The sequence below is a fragment of the Anticarsia gemmatalis genome, chromosome 18 (genome assembly GCF_050436995.1).
Source record: "Anticarsia gemmatalis isolate Benzon Research Colony breed Stoneville strain chromosome 18, ilAntGemm2 primary, whole genome shotgun sequence".
NCBI lineage: Eukaryota > Metazoa > Arthropoda > Insecta > Lepidoptera > Erebidae > Anticarsia > Anticarsia gemmatalis.
In genome coordinates, this window is record NC_134762.1 from 4,176,618 (window position 1) to 4,202,891 (window position 26,274).

Genomic DNA, 26,274 nt, shown 5'->3' on the forward strand with positions numbered 1-26,274 from the left:
GATGAAAAATGTAATATCAAACACCTCTTTTTCTGGAAAAACACGTAGAACAATTTACAAGTATATATAAATATTTCACCACAAATCAGATATAATTTAGTAGAGCAATCTCTGGAGAAGGCGCTGGTGTAAAATAGAAGTTACAAGTAACACGAACGTCTCTATCCCTTGGTAGAGTCGATGTAGCGACGTGTTTCAAGAACGTGAGCGTAGAGCATGCGTGACGGTGCTCCTCGTGTTCTGTTCAATGAAAATCTTCAATTAGGATCGTATTTTTGAAAGTAAAGTATTTGGACGGTAAATACTTAAAAATAGTGTTTTGCGGTCTGGATGCTAGTGTTCCAAACCATGGTGTTTTAAGTGCAATTCGAGTAGTCTAAAGATTTTATCCCCGACTTAAAAAAACGGGGACGGTTTTCAAGTCATCTGTATGTTTTTTTTATTCTGTAATAAAAGTTCATTGTTGTTGAAATAAAGTATAACTAAATACTCCGATGCGTTTCCATTTAGTTTTCTTGAAATGTGACAATTTGTTTTAAATAATAATTTGTAACTTTGAATTTTAGGTTGAAGTCGGTTTATTATGTTGATGTTTTTACACGTTCTGCGAATGATAAAATAAATTTATAAAAAAATAAATTTAACCCATTACTGTCCCACTGCTGGGCAAGGGTCTCCTCCCGTAATAAGGGAGGGGTTAGGCCTTGAGTCCACCACGCTGGCCAATTGCGGGTTCGGGACTTTTGCATGCCCTCAATAAATGTATTAAACAAATTTTAGGCATGCAAGGTTTCCTCACGATGTTTTCCTTCACCGTTGGAGCATGTGATAATTATTTCTAATACACACATAACTTCGAAAAGTCATTGGTGTGTTGCCTCGGGTTCGAACCTGCGACCACTTGAGTAGGAGGTGTCAACTTATACCACTCGGCTATCACTGCTCTTTGAATGATAAAAACGACTATAAAATTATTTAAAAAGGCTTTTACTGAGGCTTATTCTAAAGACAACATTACTCTTTTTACTATTATTTTCACCAGTCTTCAAACAGTTGTCATCACATAAAACCTTAACCCATGAGGGAGTAGACATGAGACAGATAAATCGCACTCGCTTACACAATTTGTCAACGTAAGTCTCCACAAAAGATTCCCGAATATATTCTAAGAGCCGTGAGTGATTCCCCAATGTAGACACGTCTGTACACTCTAAGTGAATATATTGCTATTTATAGACTGATTTAAAGGATTGTGAAAGAAATTCACTGAGAATTATTGTGTTAAGCAATAAAAAAATTGTGACTATTGTTAGGGTAAATTGTGACGAATCGTTAGGTACAAGAAAAACCTTAAAATCATAATAAATAAATAAATAAATATCATTGGACAACTCACACACGGTCATTTGATTCCAAACTAAGCAGAGCTTGTACTATGGTAACCAAATAAATATACTTATATACTTCTAAATACATAAACAAATAAATAATAATGACACAACGAAATTGAGAAAGTCGTTTAATTTCATTCGTAGCCATTATGGACATGAAATTTAATTACTAATATGTACCTACCACAGTTTAACTGTATGTAGGATGCAATACGATATTCGATTCAATAGACACTGCATTATGACCTCTTGTCTTATAGTATTTGAATGAACATTGAATTGCAAGCTGAAATAAAGCAAACCAAAAAAAAAATTTAACCACAAAATCTAAGCCGCAACTCCATAAATCATTCAACGGCTTCCAAAAGAAACAAGCACCATACCGTTCATTATTACATTTCTAAAACCATACACTTTGCACCATCAAAAGAAGTGTCTTTCAAAATATATATCCAACATGAAAGAGCTGTGCAAAAAGGCCTCCGCGCTACGCTCTAGGAGCGGGGAGGCACTTGAAAACATGCTTTTTCCACGTAATGCCTTTGAGGAAATTAAATAAACTGCAACCACATCATAAGCATCCTTACGAAGCACGTCGAGTTTGTGCGCGTTTTCATTGCACTTTTTATTAAAGTTGATATCGAGACATCATATTTTCGGTGTTCTAATTTCGGTATTTTGAATTATTGCTATAAACTAGCATTTTACCTTCGCGTAATTATTTCAAAAAATTAATATTGTGACCGATTCTGATGTCTGGATTCCTAAAGATAGAGAAATATTTCTTCTTTTCTTCTTCATGATCGATTTCACACAGCAGCGTCAAAAATCTTTATCAAGATTTTTTGTGATCAATTACACATAGCAGTATAACAAATATACAACTTTGTTATTTTGCTTATTCCTTCGAATTTACGTATGTTTGTGAGTATTATCATCTTGGCAGTAAGCATGATGTGTTCTCCTTTAATTGAAGAAACACGTAGCATGTAATGCGTGGATGTGTATTCTTTGGTGGAGTTCCATACTTAAATAAATAAATAATTAAAATCCTCCTCTATCCTGAAAAATTAATGCGCGTCAACAATTTTGGCATTCACAACTAAAACATAAAATATATGTTCCATTTCATTTGATTTCGTCGTGACTTTCTCTTTTTGTGTGACTTGGCGTGTCGTCTATGTGAATGGAAACCAACATTGTATACGAGACGGCGTGCACGCAGCGGGGTTGCGATGGCTTCTTTTTATTTGCGCTCTAATACGATCTTATCTCACATTTGCACGTCTCTCTGATGAATATTTGCTATAAAATCTTTGACAACATCCCGTGTACCGACAAACAATTTTTTACCAGAGAATTTTCCGATTTTCGCTTCATTTCACTTTCACCAGGATATTATCGTTACTTCAGGCTTATCATTACTTTTACTATGATTTCCAAACATTATTAATAAACTGTATTAACTCAAGTTGCGGTCACCGATAGGTAAACGATCAATGGGTGAAGCTTGGCGCGGCCATTCCATAGATGGGTGTCTGCTTGAACTCAGCGTCTCCGTGCATGCAACAGTAACAAAGTCGGTCCCGGTTATTGACAATTGAAATAACAGCTATTAGGTTAAGGCCTTTAGTGCGGCTTGACCAACTTTGTCACTAATAGATCACCAACCATACTATGATGAATGAAATCTGTACCACTATTAAGCACAGAGACTTTCTCACCAGTCCAATCAAAGGTCTTGTTTCTAAAGAAGGTGAACTTTTACCGAATATTTTCTTGAACTCCCATTATTTTCGGTCGTATTACTTCCTTGTCTCCATTCAACACTTCTGTCCGCCTTCAAAATACTATATTTATATTAAATCTTCAAATCGTAAGCGGATACGTCCACTATCAACACACACGCTTCAACTCATAATTCAACAATGAATATCGAACAATACAATACCCAACAAACATCCACTTTGACAATGACATTTGTATTGTATATTCTTTAATTTATTATCAAAAGCAGTTCATTGTTGCTCTAATACAATTAAATGACTTCACATACCAAATGATAGTGGCTTGGACAATAGCTAGAGCTAGTTCGAGTTTGAAGATCGTGCTATCAACATGTGCCAGTGTGCTATCGTATTAACTACTGTGCTATTTATTGTAAGTTTATTTTACTTATATTTGGAGATTTTTCATCTGTTTGTTAATATCCTGACCCGGTTTTCTTATATCTTAGTGATTTTTTTGGTACCTAATAGACATCTTCGTAAGGTATCCCGTACTGTCTTATAGCTTTACAAAGTTTTACTTTATTTTTTTAATATTTTTGGTGAATTTCGGCTTGTTGAGTGTCATACTGAACTGCTTTTACTAATCTTAGTTCTATTTGATATAATATCTTATATTGCTTTGGAACTTAATTTATTTCCGCGGCAAGGTTATGCTATAATTCTGGCTATAGTGTTACACCTCATACTGTTTCGTAGCAAATATATAGTTATCCCCCTAATTTTGATTCAAGTCAAAATAATGGTTTTTTATTTCTGAATCCTTTGGGTGTTTGTCCGTAAGTGACTTCTGTGCTATTTATTGCATGTTTTGAGCTTAAAGGCAAGTATCTTTGAAGTTATACTATTTTACTTTAAAACGAAACTATCGAAATTAATCAACAATTGACGTCAACTGTTTTTTGACAGTTTTTAATGTTCCTTTTGTTTTTTTTGTTTGAACTCATTATTAAGAAAGTCTTCCGTGGTGGTCTCTCACTACCCATACCCGCGAATGTTATGAGTTCGATTCCCACACGAAACATATATAAAATATTGTGTGAAACGCAAACATTTGTTTCAAGTCTGATTGTAATTAGTCTTCTTTGTTTCATGAACTTTGTAGCCTGAGTTTAAATGTATATAACGGTTTCTCAGGAGATCTCGGATTCGATTCCTGGGTCATGCGAAATGCTTTTAATTTTTTTTTTATATTCTTAACAGTAGCCTGGTGTTTGGTAGCGTATCCGGTATATTGAACATTAAGCTCACTCTCTATACATACACTACCACATTCACTTTTTGTAATTCAACTGTTTTCTTAATTAACAGGCACACACAAATGGCGAATCATCAGAAGACCAAGCATTCACGTACTACGCGCCTTCGACAGTAAACTTCCACGACATCTACGCGAACAGCTTAGCCATGCTAGCTGACGACCCGTCTCCAGCCACGCCTCTCACAGACGACGACTCTTACCACCTCAGTAACATGCCTTCACACTTCGTGGAGTACCAACCTCGTATACAATCCACAGTGGGACCACCGCCAACTCCTCGATACGCAATAAATTCTTCATATATCAGAAATGGCACAGAAGAAACTACACTCCCCACGTCATCAACGTCTTCAACAACAGAGGAACCAGACGAATTGATCATTAAAGTTCTGCCAATAGCGAAATCCAACAAATACCAAAGGGGAGTCTTAGATCTTCTGTTCCCTCCCGCCAGAGTAAAGACCTTCAAGTCTGTCTTCGACACGATAAGGCGTCTACTCTCACATACGTTTTAGATTTAGTTTCGTATAACATTGTTATGTTTAATTAATTTTAATATGACTGTTGTTGTGACCAAGGCCATCGGGACTGTTTGATTTGTTTGTAATAGTAAGATGGCTAGGTACACTTAGAGACCTAAGTTACAATTGCCGTCGATGATTTATCATGTAAAGTAGAAGAGTTAGAACAGTTACACATATTAACAGATTAAATAATTTTTATAAAATTTGTTTGTATTTTATTGGAGACCCCATTTCAAACGTCTTAAAAAATACTGCCTAAAGCGATATTTTGGATTGGAAGTCCCGTTTTTATCGAACACTAGCGGCCCGCCGGTTTCGTTCGATTTACACCGGGTTTGCCTTAACATATTATACTTGTTCAAATTTTTCTCGGGAACGCTCTAACTTTTGATGAACAGTTAAAAATTTGTCCATTAGATTTTAAAGTTATTTGTCGTCAAACTATTAGATTAATCGTGTTATAATCCAGGTAACTGGGTTGTGGAGGTCAGATAGGCAGTCGCTCTATGTAAAATACTGGTATTCAGTGGCTTCCGGTGAGACTGGAAGCCGACTCCAACAAAGTTTGGATAATAGGCTAAGCTGGTGATGATTTCGTCAAAGTATGTCAAAGGCCTACCCACCAACTTAAACAACTTTGTCACCAGGTTGACCACTAGCCATACGATAAAAAATCCTGCGGATCCAGTGGCGTTAGCATCTAACTGACGAAGAAGTCTCACTACTTTAAATCTGCGTTTACAAATAGGTACGAGGTCAGTGTTATAAAAACATATTGCTCTGTCGGTTAGTTTAGACAATAGTTGATAGTACTACAAGGTATCAAATACACTATGAAGATTGTTATGAAAACATCACATTTCTTTGCCATTCAAATAGATGAGAGTAAGTTAGTAGATCAAGTCACTTACTAACCAATCAAAATGACCTAGAGTCTTTAATAATATTATCATCTTTTAATATCATAATTGCTATAGCCATCTGAAGGTGTATACAAAGGTGTAAGAAATGCTCCTAGATTTCGCTATTTACAAATGACAGAATTTTACGAGACTATTGTCATATATCAGGGACGTAGTCAACCTTTAAGTGACTGGAGAGCATATTTTTAATTTATTATTAAAGCCCAAATGAGCTCTGTCCGACCTGGGAATCGAACCCGATACCTCGTTATCAGCAGTCGTATTCATTATCGCCCAGACAACACTCTTTTAAACCAAATAACTAGTCTAGATGACATCCGAATTCTGTACTCTTTTATTGCGATCGCACTGTCAAATGAATCACAATCAGTCGCAATATATAGGTAAGTGTGCTCATGTGTGGTCCACTGACCTGATCTGTAATTATTCACTGTTACAGCGAAGTGACGGTAAAAAGCGCAATAACAAGTACTCGAACGTATGTAGTTTGTGAGTGTCGAGAGCACCCCTACCACTTGTTTACGATAGTTAAAAGTTATTCAATTTGTTCATGTTTTGATTTGCTGCGTATTTTGTTATACATATTGTATCGATTGTTGGCTATTAACAATTAATTTAAACATACAATTTGTACCACACAATGTACTATTATTTGTAATTGATGAGTATTGTGAATGAATCAATTTGTGAATTGTTTAGATATTGTAGATAGCGGTAATTAAATCAAGTAAAATAAGTAATTAAATGAGTAGCCGCGTTGATGTGTCTAAGGTTAGCAAGTCTTTATTGTAGAAGAAATGTTATTGTGTCTCAAATATTGTCAATTTAGATTGCAGTAGTTAAGACTAACAGATGATTTATTGTGTCAGCTTGTAAGTTTTTCTTTAAACCTTGTTTTAGCATGAAATTTATTTCGTATTATTTTCTTAATACTGCAAACAGAAATTGTAAGAATTATATTCACAGTCAAAAGTTTTTGCCGTTCCTTCTTAAGACACCTGCGTTTCCAAACGGTAAAAAAATAGGTCTATTTCAAAAACTTTGTACGAAGTGCCGAAAAAACGTATATTTTGGACTTAAATTTAACTAACAGTGGCAGTTGAACTACACAAAAGTCACCATGTCTAGGACGTACATCACGCATGGTATTTCGGTGTCAATTAAATCGGTAGTAAGGGCTCCACTCAACACAGCAACGTTCACTTGACTAAAACGTGATTCACACTGATTGCACTAATTACACTCGACACGAAAACGCTTGCACTTGAGCCTGAGCGCTTTTAAGCGTTTAAGCGCTCTTGAGCGAACGCTTGTCTCCAATTAATTTTTTGGATTAACGCCAAATGTTAACAGCTAAAGCCGTTTCTTAGCTGAGATAAGTTTTAGTGCTTAAGTTACATGTTCTTTAGTTTGTATTGATAACTAGCGGATTGGCCTGACTTCGTCTGGGTATAGTGCAACTTTAGCCCATGAAAGCCTTGTCGCGTCAGTTACAAACATATAAAAAAGAATTATTTAATTTAGTTTAGTTGTTCAAAAGTTATGCGAGTGCATTTCGGTGATTCATTTTTATTTATTTATACAGATTTGTTTTATTTAAATCATTGCAATGTTGGAACACTTTTCAAAGAAATTAACTGAGTAGTGCTCTCAGAAATAAAAGCCGCACTACCAGAAATATGTTTGAAATAAATTTCATTTTAAAAGTTAAATATAATTTCAGATGAATTCATGACAGTATTGAAGATACCACAATGATAAAACTCATATTGTTTCATAGGACCTTATTATTCAACTGGGGTTATTGTTAAAAAACAGTATGTGTCAGATTAATGTTAAACGTATTATACACGTATGTAATGAAATATCCGAAATACAGCGGTCATTGTTTTTGGTGGCCGTCCACGTAACTTAATATACTACTTTCCTTTTTTTATTAATTACAGTAGCATAATTCTCTACAATTGAAACCATCGAGTTTGACATTTAAAGTGTACTGCCAAAATAGTTTCTACAACGTCCGCTAGAGGCGCTGATCAGATTTGCCTATACAATTTTTCGATTGCTAGCCGGTTGTCGATTCTCGATAATAGTAGAGATTCGGGCTACAGTAGCACGATTATGTTCAGTCGCTACTTTCGAGTATTGAAAGATTGACATTTAAAATGTACTGCAAAAATAGTTTCTACGACACCCGCTGGAGGCGCTGAACCGATTGCCGAACAAAAATTTTCGACCGCTAGCCAGTTTTCGGTAGGTGATAGAAGTAGAAAATCGGGCTACAGTACCTTTATGACTCTCTCTCTCTTTGCAAAAATAACGATAACAAAAATCAAGAGAAAAATCAAATGAAATATTTAAATGAAGCACCAACCTTGAAAGATAACAGGAATCAATTGAATTACAAAGATTTGCAGCGACAGCACAAAAATATCCAGCCTCAGCGTTTATCAGGAGGGAAGGACTTTTACACTTTTTTATATTAAAATGAAGTTAAACGCGGCGACGGGGCGAAAGGTGATAATTTTATTCACGATTTATTCTGAGGGTGCTGACAGATGGACCTTCTACTCAAAATTATGGTTACATTGTGACCGTTATAAGATATTTTTATGCAAAGTCACTTGGTAATGTAATTTTCTGGTCGAATGCTTGATTTTTTTTAAGTTGCGTTTTGTTTTTTTTTTCGTAAAGGCTTGCCTGCTTGGTTATGCGTTCGGTTGCTTTTAACTTCCTTATGTCTTGACAATATCCTTTGATATAATTCTTCGAGTATAAATTTACAGTAAAACGTTTTACATAAAAAATAAATCTTCGAGCTATTTCTAGTCAATAATGAAATATAAAGTAAAATTCAATAAAATTTAACATGGATGTGTCGTTATAACATCTCTTCGATATTGGATAAATTGTAAGTACATCTAGCTGTTGTCTTAAGACTTCTACGTCAAGCTACGTAACTTTCGACTGGCTCTGCAAACTTTGTCAAAAGCTTAGTCACTAACTATTATAAACAGTATGTAACTACCAATAAGCAATACAAACATGACAATACTTCGTTTGAAACCTACTTACGAGTAGTTACAGTACTAACATCAACTCTTTGACTGCTCCAATTTTTTATTATCCCTGATTATTATAAATGCGAAATTTTGATAGAATCTGTGTTACGCTTTTACGGTAGAATACCCAGCATCAAACATAGGTACTTTTTTTTAGAAAAATCAAATTATATGCAGCTGAAATTGCCATCATGAAATTTAAAACGTATTCAAATATCTATCAGATTTCGCTTCTCCTCTATGTAAGTAAATAATGTAGGACAAAAAATCATATATTTTTAAACTGTACATGAACCCGTGTCAACTAGCAACTCATAGTTGAAACTAAACGTATATCAAACATTGACAAAACACAAAGAATATGCGGGCACTATATTGTACACAACGGACTTTTCAATGAGTACCACTACACTGTTATATTAAATTGTTTCTGTAGTTATTTCAACAATGCATTGATTTTCTTTCTTCTTTACGACTGTTATAAACAATTGTGTAGCATTGGCTCAAGCTGTGTACATCAAATTTTCACCGTGATTATTGTTAGTTCCATATATAATAAGAGGGAAAAGTCCAAGCCTAATGCCATAAACTAAGCAGGTTAACAAACTACGGGTTGCTATTGATAATATCCCAAAAGAAATTATTACGTTAACAGTTTGTCCGAGCCGGGAATGGAGCGATGATGAACCGTCGCATACACTACGGTACAGACCACGACGGCAGTTAAATGACACATTTATCTCCAAATGAGGCTGGTTAATAACAATAATATATATTCGTTCGTTGATTCTATTATTAGCTACAAAGGTCATTTCACTCAAAAGCATTGAAACGCATTACTTAAAAGGCGAATCGCCACAAACTCAACTAAAATGTTAATTATAAACGAAATAATACCGACGTTCAAACATTAGCGAAGTTTAACCCAAAATGAAATTCAAACCCTCTGAATACAAATCAAAAGTTAGATTTAATAATCAGTAATAGGATAAAGGAGGCCGATGGTGCGGAAACCGAAACTCTAAAAGTCGCCGAATTAAAGAGTTGTGAGAAACTTTGGTATTGTGTTACGATGAACACTTTTAAACGTAGCCGGTTTAATTTGATTGTTTTAAAGCTGTTCTGTGGATTATTGTACCGTTTAGTTTAAGTGTAATGTTGTTTGAAGATGACAGTGTATTATTATTATTGAGAGAGTTGGATTAACTTTGTTACTACGATTACTTTGATGTTTTACGTCAATTGGTTTTAACGTTTTTATTAGAAAAGTTTTCTGATTTGTGTCTCATCTTTCTGCGAAATATTTACTGAGTTTTGCAATTATAGTAGGCACTTTACAGACTTTGAAATAACTACTTATAAGATTGACAAACTTAAATGATCAAACTTTTTAAATAAATACTAAGAGACAAATGTCAAAAGCGCTCGTAAATGAAAATCAATCTAAGCTTTAACGGTAAACCATAGATCACTACACAAAGTACACGTTGATAGCCGTCATACCAACAAACTCATGCACTAGGACCATTATTAAATTGACCTGCGCCGAAACATCAAACAATTCAAAGTAAGCTAACTGTATATTCGCGTTATTTCTCATATTAAATAAAACATGCAACGCAAAAATGCAAAAGTTAGAAAGCCAAACTCAATACAAAATAAAAAACCTATAACATTTATTTATACGTGTTAAAATTTGAAATTCAACTGGGGTCGTGAGCACACAACCGTTAAATGAATGAACTTTTCTAAGTTAAGGTACCAACTTGCTTTAATACCGACTTTGAGTCGGCTATGATGAAGCGCCCGCACTTTTAATGACTTTTTGCTAATATCTAGCCCCGCTTTCGGCTTTTGAAGGAAAAACTTTGAGGTTTCGATTTTTTTCTCTCAAAGATAGGTTCGTGTTTGAGGTGCGCACAACTTTTATTATGAAACATTAGTTAATGGCGGGCGGAAAATATGAAAACTTTTTTTTTTGTGCAATATTTGAGAAATAATAAGTACGTAAGTGACGACAGTATTAGATTGTGTGCTATGGCATTTTAGGCAACATAAGAAGTTCGTTTATTAATTTTTTTTAACTGTTCAACAATAATTTTATTGATCTCCTTTAAGTTTACAGAGCTTCTCAGAATATTTGGGCCTTATTTTTAAATCTATCGTAACTAATAAACAAAATAGTAAGAAAAAGGTTACACACTCGTTAATAACTTTCTCCATCGAATCTTACGTTACCGAAAACAATGTCATTCACTCCTTTTTAACTTATACATATTTCCTACCTTTTCAACAAAAAATATAAAAAATATTCATTAAATCAAAAGCAGAACAAGCCGACAAGGAATATATTGTAATGTAAAGTCGAGGATACTCTGTTATGCTAATGTGGGGACAAGTTGTCACGACTCAGGATCACCGCGCCAGATGTTCGACAATAGACAGTCACTGAGGTATACTATCAATACCATTGTTATACAAAAACATAGAACTTTGCATACCCGAAAATTGTTTGAATTGGTCTTGAAGACTTGTGAACTTAAACTTGCAATTGATCAGTGTATCGACGATCGAGGACGATCATTGAAAAGTTTATGGTATGGACCTCATCTCCCAAAAAGGAATATAATTGTTGAGAACTATTTTATTTACAAAAACGCCATAATATTCATAAGTTACTTATCTGCTTGTGATAAGATATAATTTCTTTAGGGTACAGTATCATAATTCTATGAAATATTGTGAAATAAATATACTCTTACGATTGACATTCTCGTAAATAGTGAGACTACAAAACGAAACGTCCAAAATATTTTCCCAATTAAATATAAGTACTTCAACCACATGCATATTTTGCTTACAAAGCAGGAAATTTTATTCGTAATACAATGCCGACGCTAAAAATGAGAAAACTTCCAAAAAACTCCCAAACGGGAAGTCTCACGCATCGCATTTCATAACTAAAATAAATCCTCGTGCAGCCGCCACAAGTGGGGGCGCCACTCGTCTATTTATCGTCATTTGCATACCAGACGTCGAGTCCACCACACATTGCGCGCTCGCGCGGACAAACACATTTTCATATTTAATTTTCTATTTAGTATAATTGCCAACATATTTCGTTTCCTGTCCTACGTTTTTCGTCTAGATTTGCATACGTAGATTTGAGAGCAAGCGTTTCTGTGTACACAATCCAAATTAACGGTACGTGGTATTCGTTACATTTTCGCGGTAATACTGAAGATCAATTCTACGTACGGAAGTTTATGAATTGCGCGTTTACCGGTAAACAATGTTATCATATATAGAAGTATCCATCATCTCCATGTAACAGTCTGATGTCAGTCCCTACGACGATCATGTCAAAGGTGGTAAAAACGTTTCTTTTTGCGGCGTACGCGTATCTTTTTCTACAATATCTCAAGAACACACTTACTGCGAACATTGAAGATGTTGAACTGTACTACGTGAAACAATCACCCGCTTACGCAGACAAAGTTATGAATTTTAAATCTCAAAAGCTAAACAAAACGTGGTTTAAAAAGGAATTCAGGAAGCCGTTAAGATTTGTGTCGGATTTTAAATATATTTTGAAATATACTGAATCATTTTTGCATTCCGATTCATATGTTTACGAGAACGGGCAAACTGCTTTCATTCGAAACAAATGTAAGTACATCAACTGTTATTTTACAAACGACAGGAATATGCTAGCAGACGTTAGAAACTTCGACGCGATAATGTTTGACGTGGAAAATGATTGGGACAGTGTTCTTCTGCTTCGAGAGCCATACCAGAAGTTCATATTTATGGCATCAGAGTCATCAGCGAACAACCCACTTTGTGACAGACGATACAATGACTATTACAATTTGACATGGACCTACAAGTTAGACTCGGATATTCGCTGGACGTATTTGGCGATATACGACAAAAGGGGCAATGTAGTTGGACCTAAAATTAACATGACTTGGGTGGATCCTATGAAGTCTACCCCATTAGATGTGAAAGAAAAACTACGGGACAAAAGAATTGCTGCGGCATGGTTCGTGTCTAACTGCAAGACAAAGAGTGGTCGAGCTAATGTCACTGACCTAATAGAAATTGAGCTAAGGAAATACGGTCTTTTCATCGATACGTTTGGATGGTGTGGTAAAAGAACCTGTCCAAAAGACCGTTTTGAAGACTGCCTGGCATTATTAGAGAGTGATTATTACTTCTATTTGTCTTTTGAGAACTCGTTCAGTGAGGATTATGTGACTGAGAAGATTCTGTATCCGTTGCAACATTACACTGTTCCGATTGTGTTGGGTGGAGCAAATTATTCCAGGTAAGATCTTTTGAAATTATTTACAAATACTGATACAAATGTATTTTCAATGAAAAGAAATGAGTTGGTTTAACGATGAAACTGATGGGTCATAGTATGTAATTGGTACTGGATATCCTGAGCCCAAATAAAATCTATACATTTATATTAACGACCAATATGTGGTACTTTGAAAGAACGGTCTACACAGAAGCTTCATAACAGTATGTAAAATAACGTAATATGGCATATAAAACAATGTATTTTCACCCTCAGGTTCCTACCACCGGGTTCCTACATAGATGCAAGGAAACTGAACGCGTCACAGGTAGCTGCAGAAATGTATAAAGCAATCAAAGATCCGGCTGAGTACGAGAAATATTTCCAGTAAGTCGTTGCAACCGTTTGCAATAACCTAACTTCGGTAAGAGATAGGCTTGTTTTAGGCACTTAGGAACTTAGTTTCACATAATAGCAATGAATATATGAAGTACTTCAAAACCCGGCAGCAACTAGCAGCAATTCAACACTGACTCCACTCAAACTCAACTTACACTCGAGAAGAACTTCATTGTTTAATGTGTGATTCTAATACACACGTATCTTCAAAAACTCATTGGTGTGTTGGCTGGGCTTCGAACCGTCAACCACTTGCGGGGAAGGTACCGACTTATACCACTCGGCTATCACTGCTCTGTATCAGAAATCAAATCAAAATCAAATCATTTATTTATTTAGGTCAAGTGGTGACACTTATGATAGTCAATGATACAGAGAGTGAATTTACCGCCAGTTCGGAAGGTAGGGCCAATGAAAAGAGCTGGCAAGAATCAACCTATTAACAAATCATTTTATATTCCAGGTGGCATAACTACTATGAATACGAAGCAAGCTCCAAAAACCCAGATGTATGTCAGCTCTGTAAGATCTTGAACGAAGAGGCTGACAAACGGTCTTCCTACAAGAACCTTCTAGAATGGTGGAACCCAGACTACGTGAAGTGTTGCAGCCACGGCGAAGGCAGAATACTACTCGAAAATAAAAAGAACTCTAAAGAACTCGAACCTTTTAAGATGACTAAAGATATTATGGATGTATTTTTGTAGTGATATATATAATAAATTAATAATAGTTAATTTTGTATATGTTATTTGAATCTGCCCTCTGGCTACCCTTATGAGAAGACGTCGCGATTTTTTTCATGTATGTTATATTATTTGATTGTGCTGTTGTGTCGCAGAAACTTTTAGAATAAAGAAACTACAGGCGCGTTTCATTAGACTTTTCAACTACTTTCTATGGATACACGAATATTTATTTCGTGTGGGAATCGAACCTACAATCTCCCAACTCAACAATATTGCGTGGCCATTTTTGTCCACTACTCTATGGACATCTAACGACATAAATAAATTGTTAGCAAGTACAAATAGCGTATAGCTATAAGCCATTTGTAAATAGTACTACGAATTAGTCCACACTACTAAGCCTACAATTGTATAAAACATTTAAGGGCTGAAAGCAATCCTCTTAGTGTGCTCGTTAAAGGGACTCATTATTCAAAGCCTCAAATTTTCGCCGAGATAATTCCAATTAGGCTGCCAATAGCTGGAAATATGACAGAAGTCCCACGTAGAAAATATTTGCCACAGAGACCACTACGAAATCGGTTTCATAAAGGATAATGAATACCATTGTGATGTTTTATTTTTTATACGCATCTTACAAAATTCTGCATATATGATGTGTGTATTCAAACCACATTAACATTGGGCTCATGTATATTTATTAGAATGTACAATTAAGGTACCAATTGTAATTTCAATTTCAATTCAATGATATTTTTTACCAACTCAAATGCTCAATATCTCAAGGAAAAATAAATTTTAAATTAAATGAGCAGAGTAGACCTGCAACCGTATAATCAATCAATACAAACATTCCACAGTTTAACTTAACCTGACCAAGCAGTTCAATAAATTGTACCAAGTTGAACTTCTTTATCCCACTGTATGGTGTTCAAACAGTCATCATCGCCATCGGCAATTTTTTCCAGCGATATAATTAAAATTTCCGCTGACACCTTGAGAAGATTAAACCTATTATATTTTGATGACTTGAAGCCACCGTAAAAATTGATAAAATATAATCTTTTTTATATTTTTAAAACGTTTGCGAATTTGATCTTTTGGGTCAGTGTCGTCTGACGTCAGTGATGGCAGCTCTACACCTTGTTTAAAAGATGAGTTTTATATTTTACCCTCAGTTCAGTCTTGAAGGGGTATAAAACGTAAAGGAATTTGAACTATAGCAATAATAAACTATTGCATGTTACATTAGAAAGCTTAGAATATACCTAAACAAGTAAAATTTTGTTTTATATCTATTGAATTTTTGGCTTATGAAATACTTTCGATAACAATTGTAATTTTTTTAAAGTAAACCAACCACTAAGAAACTTCGTAAACAAAATATGATACATTATCTAAATGCATTTTCTCATACATTATAATTAATCTTACTTCAAAAAGTTGATTATTTAAATGTCGTGATAATCAGATCAACTAGTAAAGTATGTCTCTACATCCTTGCACGTAGTCAGAAAATATGATTAAGCACTACACAAAGTTAGTAAACTTCATCAAACTAACAAACTTAATTTAAAGTTGCACTGGCTGTTTAAAATGTAAGTTTGTTTCAAATTTGATGACGTCACACGTCATTAGGCCACGGGACGCAAACGCATACGTCTTTGCGAAACTTTATTTAACTCTGCATAACTCGAAAACGAATGCAATGGAGATGAATACATTGATGCTAGACTATTGTGGATCTTCAATTTCATTCTTGCAGTAACAAGTTAAAATATCTCAGGAATGACCACGATTTGAATCTTGAAGATAGAATATATGACCAGTTTGAAAAGGCCGTCTCTTTTTGAGAATTTACTGTCAAATGTACATACATATATATACATACTAAAAAGAGACTGCTACAGCAGAAGTCTTTTTTTATAATAGTACAGTTAGAGACAGTATTTTCTGTCTCAAGTCTACAACGACTCGCTTTCCTTTAATTTCTTCATTAACTCTCTTTCTTGATAATAATCAAAAAAATATTTTTAATTCCAAGCGTCCTTCAAACTGCAGTTTTTTTACGAAAACTTTTAATAAACATCAAGTAAAGAATAATTTCGTAGCTGGATCCAGGCATTTCTTTCCCGTTGCACCTTAAGAGGTACGGATCCCAATCATAAGTTAAACACACTTTCCGCCGAGACTTGCTAAATAAACTCCAAGTTGGTATAAACTTTGTGAATTCATCTGGAATACTTTGCTGCTGTTTGCATATACGCTTAGTGTAATGAGGTCTCGAGACCTCAGGAGTACCTACTACTGTTGATACATTGCGCCTTTGATAAAATAGTTTTGAAGTTACTGTGATTTTATTAAAGTAAATATAATTAAATAAATAAATATTTTGGCACATCTCACTCACGGTCATTTGATTCCAATCTAAACAGAGCTTGTACTATGGTAACCAGATAACTGATAAACATACTTAAATGATAAATTATACTTAAGTAAACCCTAGAGTTTAGTTTGTTATTTTGATTTGTGACTCAGAAAAGCGTAAAAAGTTCCATCCAAATGTACTTTTTCTATAACCCAGTATTGTATGTAAGTACCCTTAAGTTTGCGATTCCACCTTGAAATAGTCTAGAGAGTAGATAATTCGCAACTGGCAGTCAAATATTCTAGTTCTTATAACCAATTCTACCTTATATCTAACTATAATCATATCAAACGATTTATTTTTCTTCTAGCATAAAAAAAATATACAAATTATCAAAGAAACCGATGTTGGCTTTCTGGAGTGACCTACTAGTTTACGAGAAACTGTTATTTTACTACAGATAAATAAACACAAACTCATGTTTAAGTAATAAAGTGCGTAGTAGACGAGGAAGGGAGGCGAAGTCGAACAAAAATAGCTGTTTAGCTAACGAAATCTCTGAGCACTGTCGAGTCCAACTTGTTAATTAGTTTCGTTGCCACTACTTTCTGTGCGTACGGTTTATGACTACATACTTACTGGTTTCAGACTACATATTCTTAATTTATGCGAGTATTTTGGAATACGCAAAAATTACTAATTTCGTGATAATTTTTGCTTTCTTCGTACCAAAAAACAATAGAAAATATCTCTTTGTTTTGCACGCTGTCGTTCTACGGCGGAATCTTTCCACTGAGCTAGAAGTTAAAAATGTTTGAGGTAGCTGTGCCAATAACCAATTATGAATGGATGAGCATATAATCAGAAATATTATATGGACAAATTTTAAAACTATCGATCATAACCATCTCTAATAAATGCTTTCTATCAATTGCAATAGATATGAAACAGTTAAGACTAAGGTACGCCTACACTATGACACGCCATTTTTTTAAATGTAGGTTTAAAAGCTTGTTTTTCAACAAGTGAGTATTCATATTTTTTATAAAAAAAAGAAAATAATTAGTAGATAATTACACCGCAAATGCGTCACAAAGTATCTAATAATGTACATTCACAGAACTAGAGGCCGCGAAGTTAGCGATGAGTTGCGATGAGGAGATAAGATAAGCTGATGTAACGGTTAACGTGCCCTCATCCACTCGTGTGCACTGCGTGTGCAATATTTTCATCGCTTATTAGAAAACTAAGAAAGAAGAGGGTATAAAGGATCAACTCGGTCAAAATGTCAGCACACTATCAACGAGCCGGCGCCAATCCAAAAATAAACAACAGCAAGTGTATGTGAATATGCTAATATTTTGATTACTTGTCTAAATTATTAATTTTTGAGTGTGAATACACATAACACACCTCATATACAGTATGACTGGTGAGATACCTTCAATATTTGAGGACGTGATAGTATGCGAACATATATCATGAAATAAAATAACATAAAAACTAAATATTACATAACTTCTTAGTAAACTTCGTACACAGTACACCGAGAGTCCAGTATTTAACTGCGGAATAGGTAATTGGACACCGCGCGAACGCACGCGGCGCGCATTGCGCTATCAACACAGAATGTAGGGCGAGTCCATTTTTGACAGCTTGTCTTAGCAACAAAACTAGTAAAGCGTGTCGTCCAAATTTCACTTATTTTTAGAGAAATTTCGATAAAAAATTAAGTTAACGAGAATCGAGTACCGAGTACTCTCCATAAGTATTGAAGGTATCTCACCAGTCATACTGTATACACCAAATAAAGTCCTTACAGACTATTTTAGCAATACAGCCCTCCATATATTATATTGAAACTGTACCAAAATCTGTCGTGAGTACTGCTAAGACACCGTCTGTACCTTAGTACGAGTGTCTCAAAGGAGCTGTCAGTTCTTCAAACCAATTTGCCGGTTATCATCGTCAAAGCCCTGTGTTCTCAGCGTACAAGTGTGCCTAGTCTCTTTAAATAAGCTTCGTCTAATGGTAACCGTATGAGAAATAGTGATGAGGTGAAAGAAGTATCGATATAAATTTTCTTAGACCTTTATTCTGACCGACCGACCTATGACCTGTTCTAAACAAATAGGAATAACACGGATTTGTATTATTCCTCGCCTAAAAAAGTTGATGTAGTTAAGAGATTACGCATTAGTTAGATCCATCTGGAGGCACATTACAATAGGAGCTGGATCTGGCGTACTTTTTATTAAAATTTGTTGTTTAACTCAGTCATATCAAAGTTACTTAATTACACATTACTTAACTGATTTTGACACGTTATTGCATTTCGTTTTAGTTACAATTATTTATTATTTTTGTAAAAGAATCAACAATCTAATCAATCGGGGCACTACAATTTTATATGTATCAACCTAACTGGTAAAATATTTGACTTAATAAATCTATCGATATCGGTAAACCAGTGTCACATTACTCCTTGTTTAGCATTCTAGGTGAAATGTACACACGTAATTTGTATCGAACACACTTCAAAGTGAATCTTGGGTGTCGCTTTCAGCATTGACATAATTTGACGAATACTACGAGATTCGGTTTGCGTCGGCATTGCATATTGCATACTGAACTAACCAAACTAAATAGTCAAAGAAAAAAATATCATCTAGTTATACTCGTATATTGTGTAGGTAGAATGTTTTCTGCTTGTTCAGTTTTTATAAGACTTTTTTTCAGTTTTGGATGAAAAAAATATATCCAACTATGTTTCATGTATGTTTCGTATTTTTTTATATTAACTTGGCCGAAAAATTGCACGGATTTAAGGGTATTGAATGTGACCAGTTTTTGTTCAAGCCAAAGTCTGAATTTAGTGCAGAACGAAAACTCCCGATAAATAGTTTTTGTATCCATTCATTTAAAGTGCTCTGCAAGCGTATCTGTTTTATTAGGCGGGGCGGAATCGAACCCACTGACTCATCGATTCCCGGTAACGCCCATTCCGTGTCAGATCCGCGGTGGGATGGACTTTTCTAAGCCATATGTTTGATGGGAAAAGGCTTCTTGGAAAACCTATACCACTTTATTTGTTCCCGATCGAACAAAAAGTAGAATACTTTTAGGGCAGTCGTAATTTATCATGTGCATTTCAGTTAAGGAAGTTAGATGTAGCTAAAATATATGCATTGAAAAGAAACTTTAGACATCTAAATAAAGGAAATTCAATATATAATTAAAGAATAAAGTCAAGTAAGATGTAGTCGAGTATAAAATTAAAATGAAAAATTAAGCAAGAAAAAAAGGTAGTTTGTGGAGTTTTCGGATAAATGTCATGTCGCCCTTTATAGTACCTAAGTAAATTACCAGTCAAGTCAGTTCTTTCTTTTAAGTATATTCATACAAACACACAATCCTTTTTCCATAGGGGTAGGTACTACCTACCCCTATGGAAGAAGGAACGCCACCCGGTAAATTCCTTAGAAACTTATTTTAACTTATGTCGCGTATATTTTACAAAATAAGGTATAAGTAACTACATAATTGCGTTAATACTAAAAATGTCATAAAAGTCGCACATCGTAAAAGCTATCGTCCAATATTCTCCGTCAATCAAATTCATTCATTAACTCGTTGGAAGCCAATCACTAGCTCTATGTAGTTAAAAATTCCATACAAAAACATGCAGCATAATATCACAATAGGTATGCATGTCCTTTGTTTGCGATGCGAAAGGCGCGAATTGGGATTCGAGCCCATCGATTCCAAACTAATATTTTACACATTCATGTCGAAACAAAAACGTATAGAGCGCAGAATTCTGTTGTAACATACTCTTGTGTGAAAACTTGGTACGTGACTTTTTAGTAAAAATTATTTGGTTAATACTGAAATGATGCAATATTCCCAAACCCTGCTTGGCCTTAGATTCAAGGCCTATCCCCTCCCACATTCTGGGAAAAGACCCTTATCCGACAAGGGGGCAGTTGCTCGTCGTGCTAGATGTCGTCATTAAAATGGTCAAAATCGTTAAATTTCTATTTTTACAAAACTCTTAAGTAAGCTGTTTCTGTCTGGTTCAATAGTGTTTGTAACTGCTATCTTCAAGGCCTCAGATTATATTCCCGAATAGGGTAAAAAACGCTACTTAGTACTTATTGATTTTTTTCTGGTTTTGACTCTCAATCGTAGACAGGAACATTGAAAATTACTTTTATATCAGTGATATATGATATTATGTGTGTAAGAAAATATTAATATACGTATCGAAATTCTTTTTCATTTAATCACTACTCGAAAAAAATGTTAACCAAACCGAAAATTCGCATCCACTTTCAGCGTTATTCTGTAAAGCACTACGAAACAACGGTACTGCGGCCGCTCAAATGTAAATTAAATGATGAATAGATACGAACGAATGCGCTTTGCTGTGTACCCACAGAAAAAAACACGCCACCATTAATAAGAGATGTGTTGTTTACGCCCAGTGCTTTTAGTTTTTGACTTACGTTTTTTGGTTTGTTATGTATTGTTTACGGTATATGATTCTTTATTTACCTGCTAAATGGTACAAGGGGTTTAAATACGTGTTAAGAGGCTGTATTTGCGTCTGTAGGTACATGGATGGAGGAGTCATATTGGCTGTAACCATAAGATCATTTAAAGCAAGGATTCAGTTTTGAAGCTTGTAAATTACAGTATATTAGTCTATCTTTCCTTATTCGAAATTACTATTTCCGACTTGTGCTTGTATTCCGACATGACATGATAAAAATGTTAGAATTTACTTGGTAACTTTTACATTAGATACTAATATACTAACCAAATGTGTATGTTTTACTGTGTCTTAATAGAAAATGTAAAATGTTCGTATTGCATTCGTAGAATGTTTTTCTACAGTCGGCATTATCGAATATCGAGATCAGATTTTCATACAAGAATTTTCGATAACTGGCGGATTGTCGACATATGACAAAGATAGAGAATCGCACTACAGTTCTCCGATTACTCTATATGTCATTATAATTTATACAACATATATATTAATTCAAAAGTTATATCAATCAACATATCACATTCCTAACTCCTAACAACTCTTAAAACTTGCAATTCGCTAACAACTAGAGCTGCTTCCATCAGTAGCATACTATACCTACTCACAACATACTAAACATAGAACAATACTAAATAATATACGCATTAAGTCCAGTTTTAATAAACGTTTTGCTGACGGTACAGGCACCCATATCAGCGGAAAACGTCAACTGGCTGTAATCCAAGCTTTACGTGTATTTATTACAACACACCTGCTACGATACCCTCATGATATTTTTACGTTACTCACTTCTTTTTTAACGTTGGTTTGGTCTACCTATTGTGGGTTTTTAAAGGAATTTATTCTTATTTACCCGGTTTCTGGTACATTTAGAGGTTATCTATTCAATAGCGTTTAAAATCATAATAAAAAACGCAATTGAATAGATAAACTATCGCTAAATGAACTCAGAAACCGGGCATTGGTCGTAAAATGTTATTTTTTTTTATTAGTAGCCTTATAGAACGGAGAAACTGTCATATGCTTCGTAATTCTTCGTGAACTGTACAAGAGAAAATGAGTGTACCATAGAAAAAAAATTAAACAAAATTCTTATTATATTCAAACATCATTAACGTTATAGTCGTATTTGTTGACCTTTAAAAACTAATCAGCAGAAGATTTTCTAGCTATCTTCCATACCTTTGTTTTTAAAAGAATATTTAAAAAAAGGTGTTCACAGTGCATGGTGTACCTACAACTACTAAGACTGAACATAGCTGTTAAAAACGTTATCACTTATATTTTCATATTTTTATTTCAATGATTAAATCAATAAGTATAAAAATTTAAATACCTATACTCATGTACTTAATCATGAAAACAATGAGTGTATTAAGTGAAACATAAAGTGTAATAAACAGTTAATTTACATCAGGCTCGCACGCGCAACGCAGTCACCGATCGGTCCGTAGTAGTATTTAAACTGCCGTTGAGTAATAAGTATAAGGAATAGAAAAATATATAAAAATGTTTCGAGTGTCTCTGTGTTTACTTTTTATAGCGGTTTGTATGTTTTATAATGTTTTAATTAGTTTGTTGTTAAAGTTTATTTAGTTTTTGAGTTGAAAAGTAATGTTTTGTTAAGTTAATAAAAGGTATGATTTATTGTATACGTTTTTGAAGTGCTGGTTGATTATGAATTAACTTTCACGTATGAAGTCAAATTTCAGTTGTTAATAGACACTTATCCGTTTAGAAACTGCAAATTGTTAAAAGATATTCGTGCTCTTTGTTCAAGAGAAAAAAAAATCTAAATATACCCGTGCTTGGAATAACACATTCAAACGAATCACCAATTTTATGTTATTACTTTCTATGGATTATAAAAATACGATATTGTATTCATATTTTGGAAATCATCACAAAAACTCAAATGACTTTCAATAAAGTTAAAACAAAAAAATATTAAATGTTTTAATTATAGTAAGCGAGTGCCCGTGAAATCAAATTTGATATGAAAATATGAATACAAATTGTGTTTTGAATATCGCGGAACATTGATTTCATGCAGGGAGTAATAGTAAATTAATTAAAATATAAGAGTCACGTTGTTACATATTTTTTTTCAGTATGTAAACATTTTCCGTAACTAAGAAGTTATTCGTTCTTAGACTAATTTACAAAGCTAACAAAATGAGTACATATTTTTGTTACCGTTCCTCTCCCACTGTTGGGCAAGGGTCTCTTCCCGAACGAGGGAAGGAACAGAATTAGGCCTTGAGTCCAGAAACTATAATTAATATTATTAAAAGGTATTTGGTAGGTAGGTTAGGTAAAGGCATTTGTACCTAGCTGTAATACAAGTGCACTAGCACCGACTTTAAATATGCTTTTTTCTTCAGATAATTCTAAATGGCTCACGAACCACAGCCGAAACAGAGATCACGACAACACAAGATGCAACAGAAGAATCGAGAATAGAACCAAGCACTACTATTGAAACAAAAATTGACAATAGCAGCCCTTCCACAGAAAAGGATGACTTAAGAACTGACCAACCAAAAGTAGAAAATGAAAGAGACAATAAAGCTGACCAGTTAAAAGCAGATAATGTAAAAGATAGTTCAAGAACTGACGCTAACCCTGATGACGTCACTCAGCCTACAGACAAGGCTGCAACAGAAGCTCCTAAAGATAATAGCAAAGTAACAAGAAGTATAGACGAAGATAAATCCTCTAAAATCGAAGATCCTAAGAAAGTTTACGAAGAAGCGAAAAATATTGACAATATTATTGAAACAATTTTAGCTCAATCTTTTGGGAGGTTAAAGGACCCGTTGAATGTGGCAAGACAAGATCAGCAAGAAGACTCTTCTTATTTTGATAATTTGAGGGGAGGTTTAGTTATACCAGCGCTGAGTAAGTGTATCCATTTTTCTTCCATAGATTTAAGAGATGTGAAAGTAAAATGAACGGACATTGTTTTACCAAACAATGTAGGTATAAGGCGGTTTGTAGTGTGTCTGACTGCTCATCATAAGGTCTCAGATACGATTTCTCAATAGTAGACTTTAGAACATTTCTCTCGTGTCGTGACTGGTATAAGCTCACCCACTATTACGTGAGACTAACTTGTTAATGGCAAAACGTGGGTGTATTCCACACCTCTGCCTACACGTACTAGCTGACCCGCGCAACTTCGCTTGCGTCACATAAGAGAGAATTTTCCCCGTTTTTGTAACATTTTTCGTTACTACTATGCTCCTAATGGCCGTAGCGTGAAGTTATATAGCTTAAAGCCTTCCTCAATAAATGGACTATCTAACACTGAAATAATTTTTCAAATCGGACCCGTAGTTCCTGAGATTAGCGCGTTCAAACAAACAAACAATCAAACAAATAATCAAACAAACAAACTCTTCAGCTTTATAATATTAGTAGGTATTGATAACCGCTGTATGTATGTTTGTATTACAGGAGCCCACCAAGTCATTCATAGAGGTTTGGAGAAAACTAACGAAGGACTGAAAGTTGCTGGCAGTGGGACGTCTGAGGCTGCTGAGGGAGCTTTCACATTTCTCAGGGAAGCTGCTAATAATTTAATGAGGGGTTAAAAATATCTACTTCTGTAGATATAATGTTTAAGTTGCAGTTTATTTTACTAATATACATTTTTAATTTATGTGTTAACTTTTTTAGAGCCGGCATGTAATTAGATAAATTAGGTACAATAATGACATGAGACTCATGAACATTTCCATTATTTTTATTGAAATATTTTGTGATAAAAAACAAATGCATTATTTTTTTATTTTGTTTACAACTATAGCAAATGCACAAGAGTTAGAATTAAAATGGTTTTGGTTCGTTTAATATAAATACAATTATGAGTATTCTCAAAGACGCAAAATATATCTGCATAATTTATTCATAAATACCGTGCAGTTACATTTAATATAATATTACAAGAGTAAAACATTTTTTTTTAAATAATAATTATTGATGCAAAACAATTTAACACAATACATAATAATAACCTTCAAAATCGGCGATTTAATATTTCACTTTTTCAAGTCATCTAATATGAATATGAATTAAAATATCATAAGATTTCCATTTAAAAAAGAATACAAACATGTATTTATGACATAAATAATTAAGGAAGATAGTATTTAGCAATGTTTATAATTGTATGTAAAACCATATATTTACAATTAAATCAAACTTTATCATATCAATTTTATTACATTAGAAACCATTAAGTACCTACCAGCTAACAATTTCACGTTCAGGTAAATCGCAATAATAAACTACTAAGGAAAGTAATTAAATTTTACACATTTTCATAAATTTATTTCATAATAGATGTAAGTTAATTCTGTAACAGCCACACTGTACGAGAATTAAGATCTTAATTACACAACACTGCCTTTAATGAACTCATTATTTCGAGATATTATTGAAACGGAACCTTTTGGACATGCTACTAATTGTTCTCATATGTAACAGAGTAAATACACTATATTATAGTAAACGCAATGTGTAGGTTCATTCAATTAAATCTACGGAAGTGCTATAAAATGATGGCAAAATTCCTATTATTGTCCCCTTGCTAAGAAAAGGTCTTCTTACAGAATGGAAAATGGGTTAGTATCTGTATCAACCCTAGTCAAAAATAAACGGTGACGTTGTTAAAACATGCTTGTTTTATCTATCTTTATCATTACAAAACCCCTGTAATAAGTTACTGAGCATTCAACTATTCTGACAAACTTCTGAAATGCTCATACAGTTCGTAAAATCATTAAATACAAACTGAATTCCATTTTCTTTATTTGCTACAGCTTTGACCGCACCGGCTAGCTTTGTATATTTCTACTTCTAATAGCTTAAATATATTTCTACTATGAACATGTTACCTACGCAATACAAATTTAAATTAAATTAAATATAAACGAAACCTTTTCACTTGTACGGAACTTCCCAAATAGTTTTACTGTAATTTACATGTACAGAAATGTTAG

At 34.1% G+C, this 26,274-nt stretch overlaps 3 protein-coding genes across 3 annotated transcripts; all 3 read left to right on the forward strand.

Moving 5' to 3' along the window:
• The first annotated feature begins 3,460 nt into the window (after positions 1 to 3,460).
• Positions 3,461 to 5,140, forward strand: LOC142980705 (uncharacterized). The gene is made up of 2 exons (XM_076126239.1): positions 3,461 to 3,551; positions 4,490 to 5,140. Exons 1-2 carry the CDS (start codon positions 3,510 to 3,512, stop codon positions 4,952 to 4,954), a joined length of 507 nt encoding a protein of 168 aa, XP_075982354.1. The 5' UTR covers positions 3,461 to 3,509; the 3' UTR covers positions 4,955 to 5,140.
• Positions 5,141 to 12,228: 7,088 nt separating this feature from the next.
• On the forward strand, positions 12,229 to 14,363 carry LOC142980754 (alpha-(1,3)-fucosyltransferase C-like). Its single transcript, XM_076126331.1, has 3 exons — positions 12,229 to 13,278; positions 13,534 to 13,644; positions 14,120 to 14,363. Exons 1-3 carry the CDS (start codon positions 12,287 to 12,289, stop codon positions 14,361 to 14,363), a joined length of 1,347 nt encoding a protein of 448 aa, XP_075982446.1. The 5' UTR covers positions 12,229 to 12,286.
• Positions 14,364 to 22,658: 8,295 nt separating this feature from the next.
• On the forward strand, positions 22,659 to 25,484 carry LOC142980540 (uncharacterized). Its single transcript, XM_076125977.1, has 3 exons — positions 22,659 to 22,813; positions 23,653 to 24,169; positions 24,728 to 25,484. The coding sequence occupies exons 1-3, from the start codon at positions 22,778 to 22,780 to the stop codon at positions 24,862 to 24,864; spliced, it is 690 nt and encodes a 229-aa protein (XP_075982092.1). The 5' UTR covers positions 22,659 to 22,777; the 3' UTR covers positions 24,865 to 25,484.
• Positions 25,485 to 26,274: the final 790 nt, after the last annotated feature.

Excerpts from the sequence above, each read along its gene's own strand:
- LOC142980540 (XM_076125977.1), top strand. The coding sequence starts at position 22,778 with ATGTTTCGAGTGTCTCTGTGTTTACTTTTTATAGCG. Across the intron at positions 22,814-23,652 it reads TGTGTTTACTTTTTATAGCG|ATAATTCTAAATGGCTCACG; the intron begins GTTTGTATGTTT and ends TTTTTTCTTCAG. Across the intron at positions 24,170-24,727 it reads TTTAGTTATACCAGCGCTGA|GAGCCCACCAAGTCATTCAT; the intron begins GTAAGTGTATCC and ends TTTGTATTACAG.
- LOC142980754 (XM_076126331.1), top strand. The coding sequence starts at position 12,287 with ATGTCAGTCCCTACGACGATCATGTCAAAGGTGGTAAAAACGTTTCTT. Across the intron at positions 13,279-13,533 it reads GGTGGAGCAAATTATTCCAG|GTTCCTACCACCGGGTTCCT; the intron begins GTAAGATCTTTT and ends TTTCACCCTCAG. Across the intron at positions 13,645-14,119 it reads GAGTACGAGAAATATTTCCA|GTGGCATAACTACTATGAAT; the intron begins GTAAGTCGTTGC and ends TTTATATTCCAG.
- LOC142980705 (XM_076126239.1), top strand. The coding sequence starts at position 3,510 with ATGTGCCAGTGTGCTATCGTATTAACTACTGTGCTATTTATT. Across the intron at positions 3,552-4,489 it reads TAACTACTGTGCTATTTATT|GCACACACAAATGGCGAATC; the intron begins GTAAGTTTATTT and ends CTTAATTAACAG.